Here is a 12,910-nt window from a genome sequence, read left to right on the forward strand (position 1 = left end):
TTCAGTTTCCATCCATTATTCCTTGTCTGGCCTTCAGGTGCCTTAGAAAATAGCTTGACCCCCTCCCTCCTCTCTATGGCAGCCCCTCAAATATTGGAAGACTGCTCTCATGTCTCCCCTGGTCCTTCTCTTCAATAGACTAGCCATGCCTAGTTCCTCTAACCATTCATCGTATGTTTTAGCCTCCAATCCCCTAATCATCCTGGTTGCTCTTCCCTGCACTTTTTCTAGAGTCTCAACATCTTTTTTATGGTGTGGTGACCAAAACATAGGTCTGATGGAGCCCCTAAAATAAATCTCTTGATCAAAAGGAGATAATTTCCTTGGTCTCTAAACCAGTTTATGCTCCTTCATCTCGTGGCCTGCATGGTTTTGAATATTCAGCAATGATGTTTGAATAAGTAGAAATGTACTCTTACATGCAACTAACCCCGAACTCATATAATTTGAACCTTGTTTCACTCATTCTTTTAAGTGTGTCTCATATGATTTTCTTTTCTTTTTTTCTGAGGAAAAACTCAGAGTTAATTGTCAAAAGTAGTGCTCAATTAAGCCAGATGACTCCAATTATCATCTCAGGAAGCCGTTCGAGTACATCCCTAGGAAACGTTTCAATAAGGTTACTCTCACTGTGATTTGCCCCTCCAGATTGAAAATGTCCCTGAAGCTTTTTTCTTTTCCTTTTCCTTTTTCTTCTCAAGACCGTCAATTAGTCGTTCAGGAAGATCTCTCAAATTGGTTCTTGTCTTTGTAGGTAGGATGGTCCGCGATACCTCTGCTGGAGCAATTTGCAAGAAACAGAAGTTTTAAACTGGGGGGAAAAAGATGGAGCTCTTAAAAAAAATTAGCATAAACGCAAGCATTGATCCTATGGACCAGGCTGAGCACAAAACAACAGCCAAGAGTTTGTGAATGTATTTATGGATACGTTCAAAGAATTTTGGAGAAGAGAAATTAGCTTTGATTGATTGATTGATTGATTGATTGATTGATTGATTGATTGATTGATTGATTTGATCAACCAGAAGAATTCACACATTGTGAAAATATTACTATATTAAAATGTAATACAGTAAAGTACAAGCACTTAAAAAACATTATTAAATAATAGGTGTTTATTGAAATACACAGAGCTCCATCCAAAATCCTTAAAAATAACTTTCTTCCTGGGGCTGAGAGAGTCATTAGCCCAAAGTCATCCAGCTGGTTTTCATGCCTAAGGTGGGACTAGAATTCACAGTCTCCTGGTGATTGGCTCAAAGTCACCCAGCTGGCTTTCATGCCTAAGGTGGGACTAGAACTCAACATCACCTGATGATTGGCTCAAAGTCATCCAGCTGGCTTTCATGCCTAAAGCGGGACTAGAACTCAACATCACCTGGCGATTGGCTCAAAGTCACCCAGCTGGCTTTCGTGCTAGACAGGACTAGAATTCATACTCTCCCAATTTCTAACTTTCTGCCTTCACCACTAGACCAAACTAGCTCTCTGCTGAAGACCATCCTAAGTAGAAAAGATATTTTCAACTTTACTGTAAAAATGGTGAAAAAGCCTCCAGTTAAAATAGCAGGCACTATATAAAGGAAAGCCTAGGGAGTGGTGCGGTAGCCTAGAGGTGGAGCTCTCACCTCACAACCAAGAGGCTATGAGTTCGATCCTAGGCAGAGGCAGATATCTCTCTCTGGGCACACTGAGAATATACTGTATCTGCTGAACAAAACTCCGCATTGGTGACAGGAAGGGCATCCGGCCATTAAACCACTCTGCTAGCTCCATTCAGTTGCCCAGACACCACCCCGCAAGGGATTATGGGGTCATTAAATGATGATGATGATGATGATGATGATGATGATGATGATGATGATGATGATATAAAGGGCAGCCTAGCAGCACATATTGATTTCTTGTGACTTAGTTGAGAGTCGGATAGATTTTAATATACATCACCTCACAACGCTTAAGACACTGGCTTTTCACTTTCTTGAAGAACATTTTTAATCTAGCCATGTTTTCCATCAATTACAGTCACAGGAGCATCCAGACAACTGTGAAGTATGCAGCATAAAGTATTATGCTTAAGGGCTCATCATTAAAGTATTCTTGACTTGGGTTGGCCAAAAATGATAATAATATTGCTTCATATCACTTTTAAGCATCTGGAAAGTGGTGATTCTGGGAAAGACAGAAGGATATAAATCTTTCCTTTTGATTTGTTATTGTAGTTTGCAGCCTTGTGAGTAATCCTTTGCCATTTTTAATTGGATGAGGGAATATTTGCATCTGGGCTCATAGCTCGCTTTCCCAGCAAAACCGCAGATTTGAGATATGCTGTTCCCCTTCCCAAAAAATTCCTTTAATTTCTGCACATACCATTAATACCTTCCGTGTTTGTTCTCCAAACTTCTATCCTCTGGTGATAAAGAATGGGCATATTTGACCGTTTTTCTTTCTTTCAACCCTTCTTCTCCCGTTTAAAAAATGTTTTGGAAAAATATGGCTAAGAACAGCTTGCTAAATATCTGGACCGATAGATGTGATAAATCAGGAGAGAAGAATGTAAGAGAGAGAAAGAAAGAAAGAAAAACATGTTTTTCTTTAGATGTAGAATGTTTCAGAAATACTAAATGCACACAGAGAATTACAATCATTTTTATGGAAAAGGTCTTATTTTTCAGTCTTCTGCCTAGAGAAAACTGGCCTGTTGCTATTTTAAAGCTATCCAGGAGTCTGGATAGCTCAACAGACTAAAAGCCTGTTATTAACATTCAGCTGTCTGCAATTATTGCAAGTTCGAATCTCCCCAGGCTCAAGGTTGACTCAGCCTTCCATCCTTTCTAAGGTAGGTAAATTGAGGACCCAGTTTGTGGGGGCAATAAGCTGACTTTGTATAAATATACAAAAGTATGAAGGCTATTGCTTAACGCATTGTAAGCCGCCCTGAGTCTCCGGAGAAGGGCGGCATATAAATCTAATTTAAAAAAAAAAAAAAAGATTTCAGGAATTTTAAAAAGGCCCAGTGTGTTCTGTTATTTTATTGCCTCTTCAATTCCCATTTTTGAGAGATCATCTCATTGGGTTCAAGGCCCAGCTTCTTCAACCCTTGGACAAGAGCGAGGACGCGATGAGATTCAGCTATCAATTCTCAACTACTGATTCAGTTCTCAAAACCCATTTTCAATCACCTCATAGCTTTCCAAACCTCAACCGATCCCAAACCCTTGTGGGAACTTGGAAGATGAACAGGATCAGGTCATCCCTCAGAAGACGAATTCCTGGTCTGTCGTCCCAAGATGCTTTTTTCCAAAAGTCAAGTGGACCTTCTTGGGGTTTTTTTTTTTTTTTTTGAAAACATTTTGCTTTTCATCCAAGAAGCTTCTTCAGTTCTCACTGCCTGCTGGGGAATGTTTAGTTCAGTTAGAACTGAAGAAACTTCTTGGATGAGAAGTGAAACAGTTGTGGGATTCAAAAATTTTTACTACTGGTTCTGTGGGTGTGGCTTGGTGGACATGGCAAGGAAAGGATACTGTAAAATCCCCATTCCCACCCCACTCCAGGGGAAGGATACTGTAAAATCCCCATTCCCTCCCCACTCCAGGGGAAGGTTAATGCAAAATCCCCATTTCCTCCCGATCAGCTGGGACTCAGGAGGCAGAGAATAGATGGGGGCGGGGCCAGTCAGAATTTTTACTACCAGTTCTCTGAACTACTGAAAATTTCTGCTACTGGTTCTCCAGAACTGGTCAGAACCTGCTGAATATCACCACTGATCCAGTTGTCTTTTGGAAAAAGCACCTTTGGGACAACCATGACCTGGATGACTGAGATTTTCCATAGCTGGAGAGTCTCCTGGGCTGTAGGTTAGACTGAAAAGTAAAACACACACACAAACACACATACCATACACACACACACACACACAAAGACAGACACTGACATAGATGGGGGAAGGTGGGGGGAAATAGAGGAAAACATCTTGTAATCTCAACAAGAAAACTAGATGACTGTGAAGCTGAATTTAACTCTTAAAAATAACTCGATATTGATCTTGTAAGCCACCAAGGTTTTCTATGTGACAATCATGTCACATAGAACATGAGGAAAACTCTGGTGAATTTCCTAGTCATGCAGTAATGAAAGGTTAAGAGTGTGGTTTGTTTGTTGGTTGGTTGGTTGGTTGGTTTGTGTTGCTCAGTTTAAATGGCCTTTCAACTCACTTTTGCATGTCTCCAGGCAGTTTACAATAGAGCAAATCAAAACACAAAATATGTAATAGAAAACAAAAAATACCTTGATGTTGATGTCCAGAGAAGGACAAAGCTGAGGGTAAGGAAAAAACACAGATTAATTGGAATTATGGTAAACCCCATGGAGATTGTGACAGGGTCTGTACCGTTCGAATAAGGCTGTTGCCTTAATCTTTGTGGTGTTGTGTGTGTGTGTGTGTGTGTGTGTGTGTGTGTGTGTGTACTGAATGTATTTGTGAGCTGCCTCTCAAGACTAATAGATTTCCCTAGGCATCTTACAATGTAAAATCAGTCCAATTTGAAAACGTGTTGTATTTAAAAGACAGTTTTGAAACAAGTCCAGAGCAATAAATCTTTCATTGTAAGAATCTAATAGTAATGAAAAGCCCAAACCTTTGATGTTTAGGCATTGCTGACCTTCCTTTAAATGATTGTCTCTATACAGTGACAATCAACAATCCAAGATCATTGTGGTTTGAAAAGGAGAGTTTAAATGGGAACATTACGAGCATTTTCCCCTGCTTTGTACAAGAATAGCACACACTTTTTTGTTATTTATTAGAGTTCAACATCTCAGCGCTGAATTCACCTGGATCCTGAGGGAAGAAAAGAGGAGGAGGAGAAGAAAAAAAAAAAGGAAGAAAAATAAATATCTCTTTTGAAATCTCTCCACGCTCCAGGAAGTGTTTTTATGGCCCGTTGCACATTTCACATATTATCATGGCTTTGCTAACACATGCAGACTCCTGCATTCTCTATCATCAAATATTTAATGGGGAAAAAAACGCGTCGGCAGCTTATGGCTTCCCATATGAACAGTCAAACGTAGGCAGGAGATTAGGTGCAGAGCCAACCGAGCAGAGCCAAGAATTCAGGGTTTTCCTACACTTTTCTGGAGAAGGAACTTTTTCCAGTTCTTTCATCGCTGACGCACCTGGCTTCTGTAGAAAGGCGAGTGCTTTTAAACATTCATGCTGTGCCTTTTTCTCCAAAAAAAACAAGGAGGGGGGGACTCCAAAATGTAGGTGTTTTTTATTCCAGGCCAATTCCACTTGGATTTTGAAACCGATCTGCATTTACAAGCTCGGCCTCAGGTAGATAAATGGAAGAGAGAGTCCCCTTCTGCGTCAAAAGGTTTTTGAGACCTGGAGACCAGGGCGGAGGGGTGGGTGGGTTGGTGGTATTTTAATGAATACAAGTTGGGTTGATCGGCTAAATACGTCTTGCCAATTAAATAATTCTACGTTCCGGTAGACAAAATAAGAGGTGAGATAGGAATGAACACACTCATTTTGCTTTCTGTTGTGGTGGACGTATAAATCCTGTTAGGTCTTGCAGCTTCTGGTTCTTCTAAATTACCCAGTTCTCTTTCACATGAAATTTAACATTGTTCTTAGTGGATTTAAGCCAATTTGGATATATTCATTTTACAACTGAAAACTAACCCTGGTTCCCAGAAAGATATACCGCATGTGTATAGATATGAAAAGTAGAGAGGTCTACGAACAAGGGGGGACGAAATCTGCTTGAATCACTCCTAAGCACACCTTCTAAATCAGGACCCTATGTTGCTTTGATTTTATTTTTCATATATGTTTATTTTTATTCTTCGGGTAATCGAAACTCATATTTGCATATTAAAAGAATCTCAGGAAGGAACAATCGCCTTAGTTAAGGGGTATTATGTACTTACAATGGGTAAAATTTGAGAGGAGATTTAATTTGGGGGGAAAGAGAACTAATGCTCTGTGTCAAATTACGTGTTGTGTAATTTATCTTCGACGCACAATTGGAACAGATTGGCGAGAAATGCCCATTTCTCCAAGGTAACTGCCATTTGTGAATGTAGAAGCACTGGTTAATCTTTCCCAATTGTTCTGCGGAGCTGAGTGTTGTGTTTGTGTGGGGTGGGGGGGTTGTATGTGTGGAGTATCTGCACACACATGTGTCGCGCACACAAGCATATTGTTTGGGATCAATGGGATATTCTTCACCCTGCAATGAGTTCAGCTACCTTGTCTCCTGGTTTGATGGGCATCATTGTTTCAGAATTATCCTTTTTAATGGAATAAAGGAGCGGCGTGAAATAATTAGACACACTGTTGTTGTCGCACAGTGTATTCATCACTATGGATCATAAGATGCTGCTGCGGATCTGGGCTTTGATGGTTATGAAAAACAGGCCCAGGCGGAGCTGATAGACTGTATCATTTGCTAATCACGACAGCTTGTTCTTTGTTCCTTTCTAATCATTCTTGATGGTGCCAATAGCACCATTGTCATTTGGTGTGAATGTCATTTGGTGTGCTTTGGGGAATGCGATGTTTTGTTTATACAATCACAAACATCTCTGTGACATCACTGACAAGGTATCTGCCTTTGTTCAACAAAGAGGCCTCTTTTAAGTCAAGATCTCAGGTAGTGTTCCTCAATCTTAGGAAGTCTAAGATGTGTGGACTTCAACTCCCAGAATTCCCCAGCTAGCTAGCTAGCTAGCTAGCTAGCTGGGGAATTCTGGGTTGTTGAAGTCCACACATCTTAAGAGTTTTCAGAGTTGAGGAACATGGATCTAATAAGCATAGCACAGAATCTTGAGTGGGAAGGTAGCATTTAGAAATTTGAGTTGAGATCCAACATCGCGTCCATCTTTTCCCTCCCCACATGTGGATGTGTAGATCCCTGCCACTGTTGGCTATTGCTTGTCTAAAAACACAAGGAAATGCAGAAATCCCACTCCCTTCTAGCACAGATGATGTTCTCTAGCTGGGTCATGGAATGTCTGCAAGAAAACTCCCAAGCCCACAAAGTACCAAGGACCCCACAGTTCAACTCTGAGATTCTCTTCTATTGGTATCATTGATTATTCTCTGTTCATTTTGGCAGATTCTCCACCGACAGAGATCCAGCAGACTGGTTGGAAATTAACCCTACAAATGGAACCATTCGCACCAAGGGCATGCTTGATCGTGAATCCCCCTCCGTCCTGAACAACGTCTACACAGCATCCTTTTTGGCAATAGACAGTGGTGAGTACTAGCCAGTGGCATGGGCATTTTGCTCCTCTTCCTTACCGCCACAAGCAAAGAATATTCACAGCTTTTTCTGAGAAGAGCTTTTCTAGTCCTTGTGGTGCCTTCCACGTTTGTTGGATTTTGGCACTACAAATTCCTAGGTAGCAGAGACTTAGAGGCCTCCCAAAGAGCATCCAGCTGGTCTCTGTAGGAAGAAGAGTCTTCCCGGGTGGGTGCTCTGCTCTTCGTGTAAAGGTAAAGGTTCCCCTCGCACATGTGTGCTAGTCGTTCCCGACTCTAGGGGGTGGTGCTCATCTCCGTTTCAAAGCCGAAGAGCCAGCACTGTCCAAGACATCTCCATGGTCATGTGGCTGGCATGACTAAATGCCAAAGGTGCACGGAACACTGTTACCTTCCCACCAAAGGTGGTCCCTATTTTTATACCTGCATTTTTTACCTGCTTTCAAACTGCTAGGTTGGCAGAAGCTGGGACAAGTCACGGGAGCTCACCCCATTACACGGCACTAGGGATTCGAACCACTGAACTGACAACCTTTCAATCGACAAGCTCAGCGTCTTAGCCACTGAGCCATGCTCTTCTTTTAGTCAAGTTTTAATAAATCATCAGATGAACTGAGATGATGATCTCCTACAAAATCCTCCTTTACAAAGCACAGTGAAGGAAAGAATTCAATACAAATAGTAAGGTGAAGGTAAAGGGAACCTTTAGCTTTATGAAAAGTAGGCAATGAACTTGGATTTTCATATTTTATAGAACCTCTGTGATTGACAATAGCTACAACTAGAAGGGTTCAAAAGGTATAGAAACCTAATAGGGCACCTTTACCTTGGTTAATTCGTGTTTAGCCCTAATGTCATTTGGTTCTTGTTCAATTCCTTTTTTATAAGCCTGGCCATCATGTGTTAAACCAGACAGTTGTAGTTTATTCAATAAACTATGGACGAACCTTGGCAATGCGTAGACTCAGCTTGATAACCGGTTGCTCTTATTATCATGATAAAATATTGGCAAGAGAGCCTAAGATTAGCATCCCAGTGTTTTGAAGAGAGGTCTTCTTCAATCCCAGAGAAATTGGATGCTGCATATGGGACCTCCTGCATTTGAAGGAGATGGTCTTTCATTGATTCATAATTATTTTCTTATGGTTAGAACAGGGGTCTCCAATCTTGGCAACTTTAAGACTTGTGGACAAGTCTTAAAGTCCACAAGTCCTAAAGTTGCCAAGATATTCCTATTTTCATCAGTGGGGTTAGGATTAATTTTGCTACTCTCTCTGAAAATATCTGAGCTGATTATTAAACCCTTGGCACCACTATACAAATAACTCATCTTCAATCTTCCAGATTCTTCTCTTTAACACGTAGTGGCAAATAAGATCCTAATTAAAAACCCCTTGTTAAAAAACAATCTCTTTAACGTATTAGGCGGATTAGAGCTCCTTCTGTTGCCCATCGCCTAAATTAGAAGGAATGTTATGAAAACTGATTGCAAGTAACTTTTTTGTAGCACGTTAAAAATAAAGATGGAGAGAATGGAGGGAAACGAATGGAGGGAAACGTTGAATTTATCCCGCACAGCTGAAAGGCGCAAAATAAATAAGAGCTTTGTACGTAGTGCTCAAAAAGCTAATATGCTTACATGCTTCTTGGAGATGCAGCTGGTTCAGCTGCAACAATGAATTGTAAAAATGCTCTTTTTAAGAGGGTAATTTTATTTCTTTCCTCTGGTTTCTGCACAGGGAATGTTTGCGAGGGTTTGACAAGAACATGGCTTTAAAATGCAAAGCAGGGAAGAAGGTCCCCTTTGCTGCTGCGGTTTATTTGGATACTCATAAATCTATTTCTCTTGAAAAGCGGCTTTTGCAGGAAAGTCTGTTTTCCAGATACACAAACCCACACTCATTCCTTTTATCCCGTGTTTCTGTGGGTTTCGATAATGTGTCCTCCATATAGTATGTCTCTTCACTCTAATCGGATTAGAAGGATAAATTTATTACTGGAAAGCAATGCATATAATGCTTGTATTACTAAGAAGTGGAAATTTCAGGTATTCAGGGGAACATGTAGTTCGTAACCCAACTCTATGATCTCCAAATTCATTGGATTTCGGTTTCCACGGTATAATTTCCAACCAGTATGAAGCATCCCAATATCCCAAACTGGGATTCAAGAATTTATCACTTTGATTTTCTGTGTTTTTTTCCCCCCGGTGGGACCAGTCTATCAGGGCAACCTGGTCTACCCAATTATGGGACAGAGCACACACACGTTTCGGTTTTCATTTGGGCAACTTCCTGGTGTCACTTAGGTTTTGTGAGCAGGCCAAGGCAATCCCCTACATGTTGGGCTGGCTGGGGAATTCTGGGAGTTGAAGTCCACACATCTTAAAGTTGCCAAGGTTGAGAATCACTGGTGTAAGATCAGTACAAGTCTTTTAAGTAGCAGGGCTGGCTGGCTTTGGTCCTTCTACTTAGCCCAACTCTGTCTAACCAGAAGGGCCCTGTGGCCAGACGGCAATCCACATTTTTAATTATCCGCCATGCTGTAGAAATGCATGTGGTCCACCTGTTACTGATGATAATTAAGCTGGATGGTGTTTGGGCTCAGAGCAAGCTTCCAAAGATCCCTTCCAACATGGAACTCAAAAGGACATGCCAAATGACATTTATATTTCTGGGCCCATCCTTGAGAGATAAACAAAGTTGGTTATTCTTTGATCTGATCCTTCTTTCCTTCTTGGGTAAGTGTTGGTTCCCTCCACGAACTGGCTGGAGGCTCAAGCAAAGGAGCTTACATAAAACAAAAAGGATTGTTGCTGTGCTATCCATGTTTTTTTAAAAAAATCTAAAAATAAAGAGTAGAGACGGATGCATTTTTAAAAAATTCATCATGATTGAGTAGACACAACGTGATGTGCTATTTGGTTGTCAACTCTTTTCTGAATGCCTGCAGGTGGTGGCGGGTGGGGGACGTACTCTAAGCTCAAACCATCTTCTGACAATCGCTTGCCATCATTCTCCATCAGGGAGGGACCTTGTCGGTCTCTGCAATTTTATCTGCTCTACGAGAGTGGTGATATACACCCTGTCAGGAACGAACAACCCAGTGTCAGCTACTTAATTCAAGTTACAGCTTGTACTCTATAAAATAATTACAGTGTAATACATTAAATTAGATTTCATTGACATCTGGAGCAAGCTGATGTCCTGTAAAAAGTTCACTCAGCCTTCAAAATATGATGAAGCCAAGATCTATCGTGGGGTCTTTCAGCTGCTCCCTCTGCTGTGTTGCTGGGATTCAGTTGGAAAGCGGTGGATATAATTTCATGGCTAACTCCATGTGCTAATGTGATAAAATTGATTCCACAAGACTTTTCCCAACCCATCCAACACTAATGCTTAATTTTCTCAAGATTATGATGTTCCCGCTGGGCTACAGAATGAGCAGGATGTTAAATTAAGCTGCGGTTGGAAAGCTGGCCAAAACTGATGGGAAAGCGGCTGGAACTGGGGTGTCTTCTACTGGATGTCAGACTTCACCCCAGGCATGGTGATAAATCTGTATTCTCCAGATACCCAACCGCATTTAAGAACTTGCTTGCAGCAGAAGCTCACAAACACAACACAGCTGGATAAGTTGCTCTAGTGCGTACATGACAGGAGTGATCTGTGTGCAGATGTTGTGCCTCTGCAGAGGCCAGGAATCAATTCCTGTTTATGAGCCTGTTCCAGACTTTAAACTCAAGACCTCTTTCACTCAACATTTTTGAATCAATAAAAAAATTGACCACTCTTCTCCTGATCTTCAGAATAGGAGTACTCAGTACTACTACAGTACTCAGTGTTGACATAATGGGTGTGTCAGACTGAGATGTTTACATCTCAGCTAAAACCCTCTGCTGGTGGAAATAACTGACATCACGAACAAATAAAACCAAGATAAAATGTTGGCTTGTTAATGCTTATTACTATACTTATTGCTATGACTACTACTTTTAAATAGCAATAGCACTTAGACTTATATATTGCTTCTTCTTTGACATGCTGCCAAAGGCCTAATTGGCAATTATTTTGGCAAGGCCACATGGAAACACAGAGTCAAAAACGGAGCTTCAAAGTACAAACTGACACCATCCACAACGTTGCTTCCTGCAAAGGCCCACATGCCTTTGTTCTTCCTTTATGTCTTATGGGAGGGGCCAATCATCTCCAAGCCTTACTCCCAAGTCGTCCCTTCTGTTTTAACTGTTCTTGCCTTCTGACAGCTCTGCACATGCGTGCACTAGGAACAGGCTCCCCCTGTTCCTCGGCCTCTCTGATATCCGACTCCACACATAACTCCCAGATGGCCCTGGCTCCATCTCTGCCTCCGATGCAGAGCCCTCATCCGAGCCTTCCCCAGACTCCAGGACTGGCCCATGTTCCTCCCCGGCCTCCTCACTGTCCGACTCTGCAGGCTGCTGGTGGACCACAACAGTTATCATTTGTGGCACTTTTCTGGATGTGTGGGGAACAGGGTGGAGCAGGAAACATCTAAGAAGAAAACCATTCCATTTCCCCAAGTGGTCAATTCCTAAAAGCTTCCTCCAACATTGCACCCCAAAATTACTTCCCGTTTCCACCATTCATTTTAAAAAAAATCACATTGCCCAAAACTGAACTTTTTGCCATGAAATTTCAGCATCCTTGAAGGAACTGGGCAGGATAGGCAAATGCACTTGAGCCACTAGCTTTGAATACTCAAAATGTCAAACTATATAAATTTTTCCAAAGCCCCTACCATTATTAAATAATAATCCATGTTGTCTTCCTTTGTTGACGGTGTACAAGCAGGGATTTTAAAAATGCACTTGCTGTTCCCCAACGCTCCAACCCTTTTTGGAAATAGCCTTGGCTCTTGAAGATCACACTTCTTAATTTCATAAATAATAAAATATGACCTTTCCTGTGGAGAGATGCTGCCTCTCCCCTTTCCTAAAAGGATGTCCTAATTTGCTTTGCATTCTTTGGCTTTCTCCAAAGGTCCAGGGCTATTGATGGGGTACTTTGATTTTTATTCTAGTTTATCGAGGGCCAACATAGACACAGAGGCTCTCTAATCCTATGAACCAAAACGAAATGCTGTGAAGGATTCTGCAAAGCGGTGTAAACCCATGGAAGTGGATCAAACCATGTTTTGTTTTGTTTTCAGGGAATTGGCTGAAAGCTGAAGAGCCAGCAGCAAAAATCTATAAGAAGGTTAGGGGTTTTGGGCAGTTGAACTGAAGATTCTCTTAAGTCAACTGCAGGGAATTGGTTTGGCCTGGTTTTCTTCTTTCTAAGATAAGGGTGGCATAGAAGAGACCTTCAGATAAATGCTCCATGGTGGCTGGATGGCTGGCTGTTCTGCGGAGCTGGCAGTGGAGTCGGACAGTGAGGAGACTGGGGAGGGACATGGGCCAGTCCTGGAGTCTGGGGAAGGCTCAGACGAGGGCTCTGTGTCAGAGGCAGAGATGGAGCCAGGGCCATCTGGAGATGATTGGCCCCTCCCATAAGGCTTAAAAGAGGAGCAAAGGCATGTGGGCTCTTTGCAGGAAAGCAACATTGTTAATTCTGTTCCCACTCCGCATCTCTGTTTGATTCTGGACTCCGTGTG

At 41.7% G+C, this 12,910-nt stretch overlaps 1 protein-coding gene across 1 annotated transcript in view; it reads left to right on the forward strand.

Annotated features, from left to right (window-relative positions):
- Window positions 1–12,910, forward strand: part of CDH13 (cadherin 13) — a 443,006-nt gene that overhangs the window by 412,605 nt on the left and 17,491 nt on the right. Inside the window, exon 11 of the mRNA XM_070952954.1 lies at window positions 7,128–7,270. Within this exon, the coding sequence (XP_070809055.1) occupies window positions 7,128–7,270 (143 nt within the window). The remainder of the gene's footprint in view (window positions 1–7,127; window positions 7,271–12,910) is intronic.

Source organism: Pituophis catenifer, unplaced genomic scaffold (assembly GCF_029215685.1).
Source record: "Pituophis catenifer annectens isolate HBS135680 unplaced genomic scaffold, rPitCat1.0.hap2 SCAF_13, whole genome shotgun sequence".
NCBI classification, from domain to species: domain Eukaryota; kingdom Metazoa; phylum Chordata; class Lepidosauria; order Squamata; family Colubridae; genus Pituophis; species Pituophis catenifer.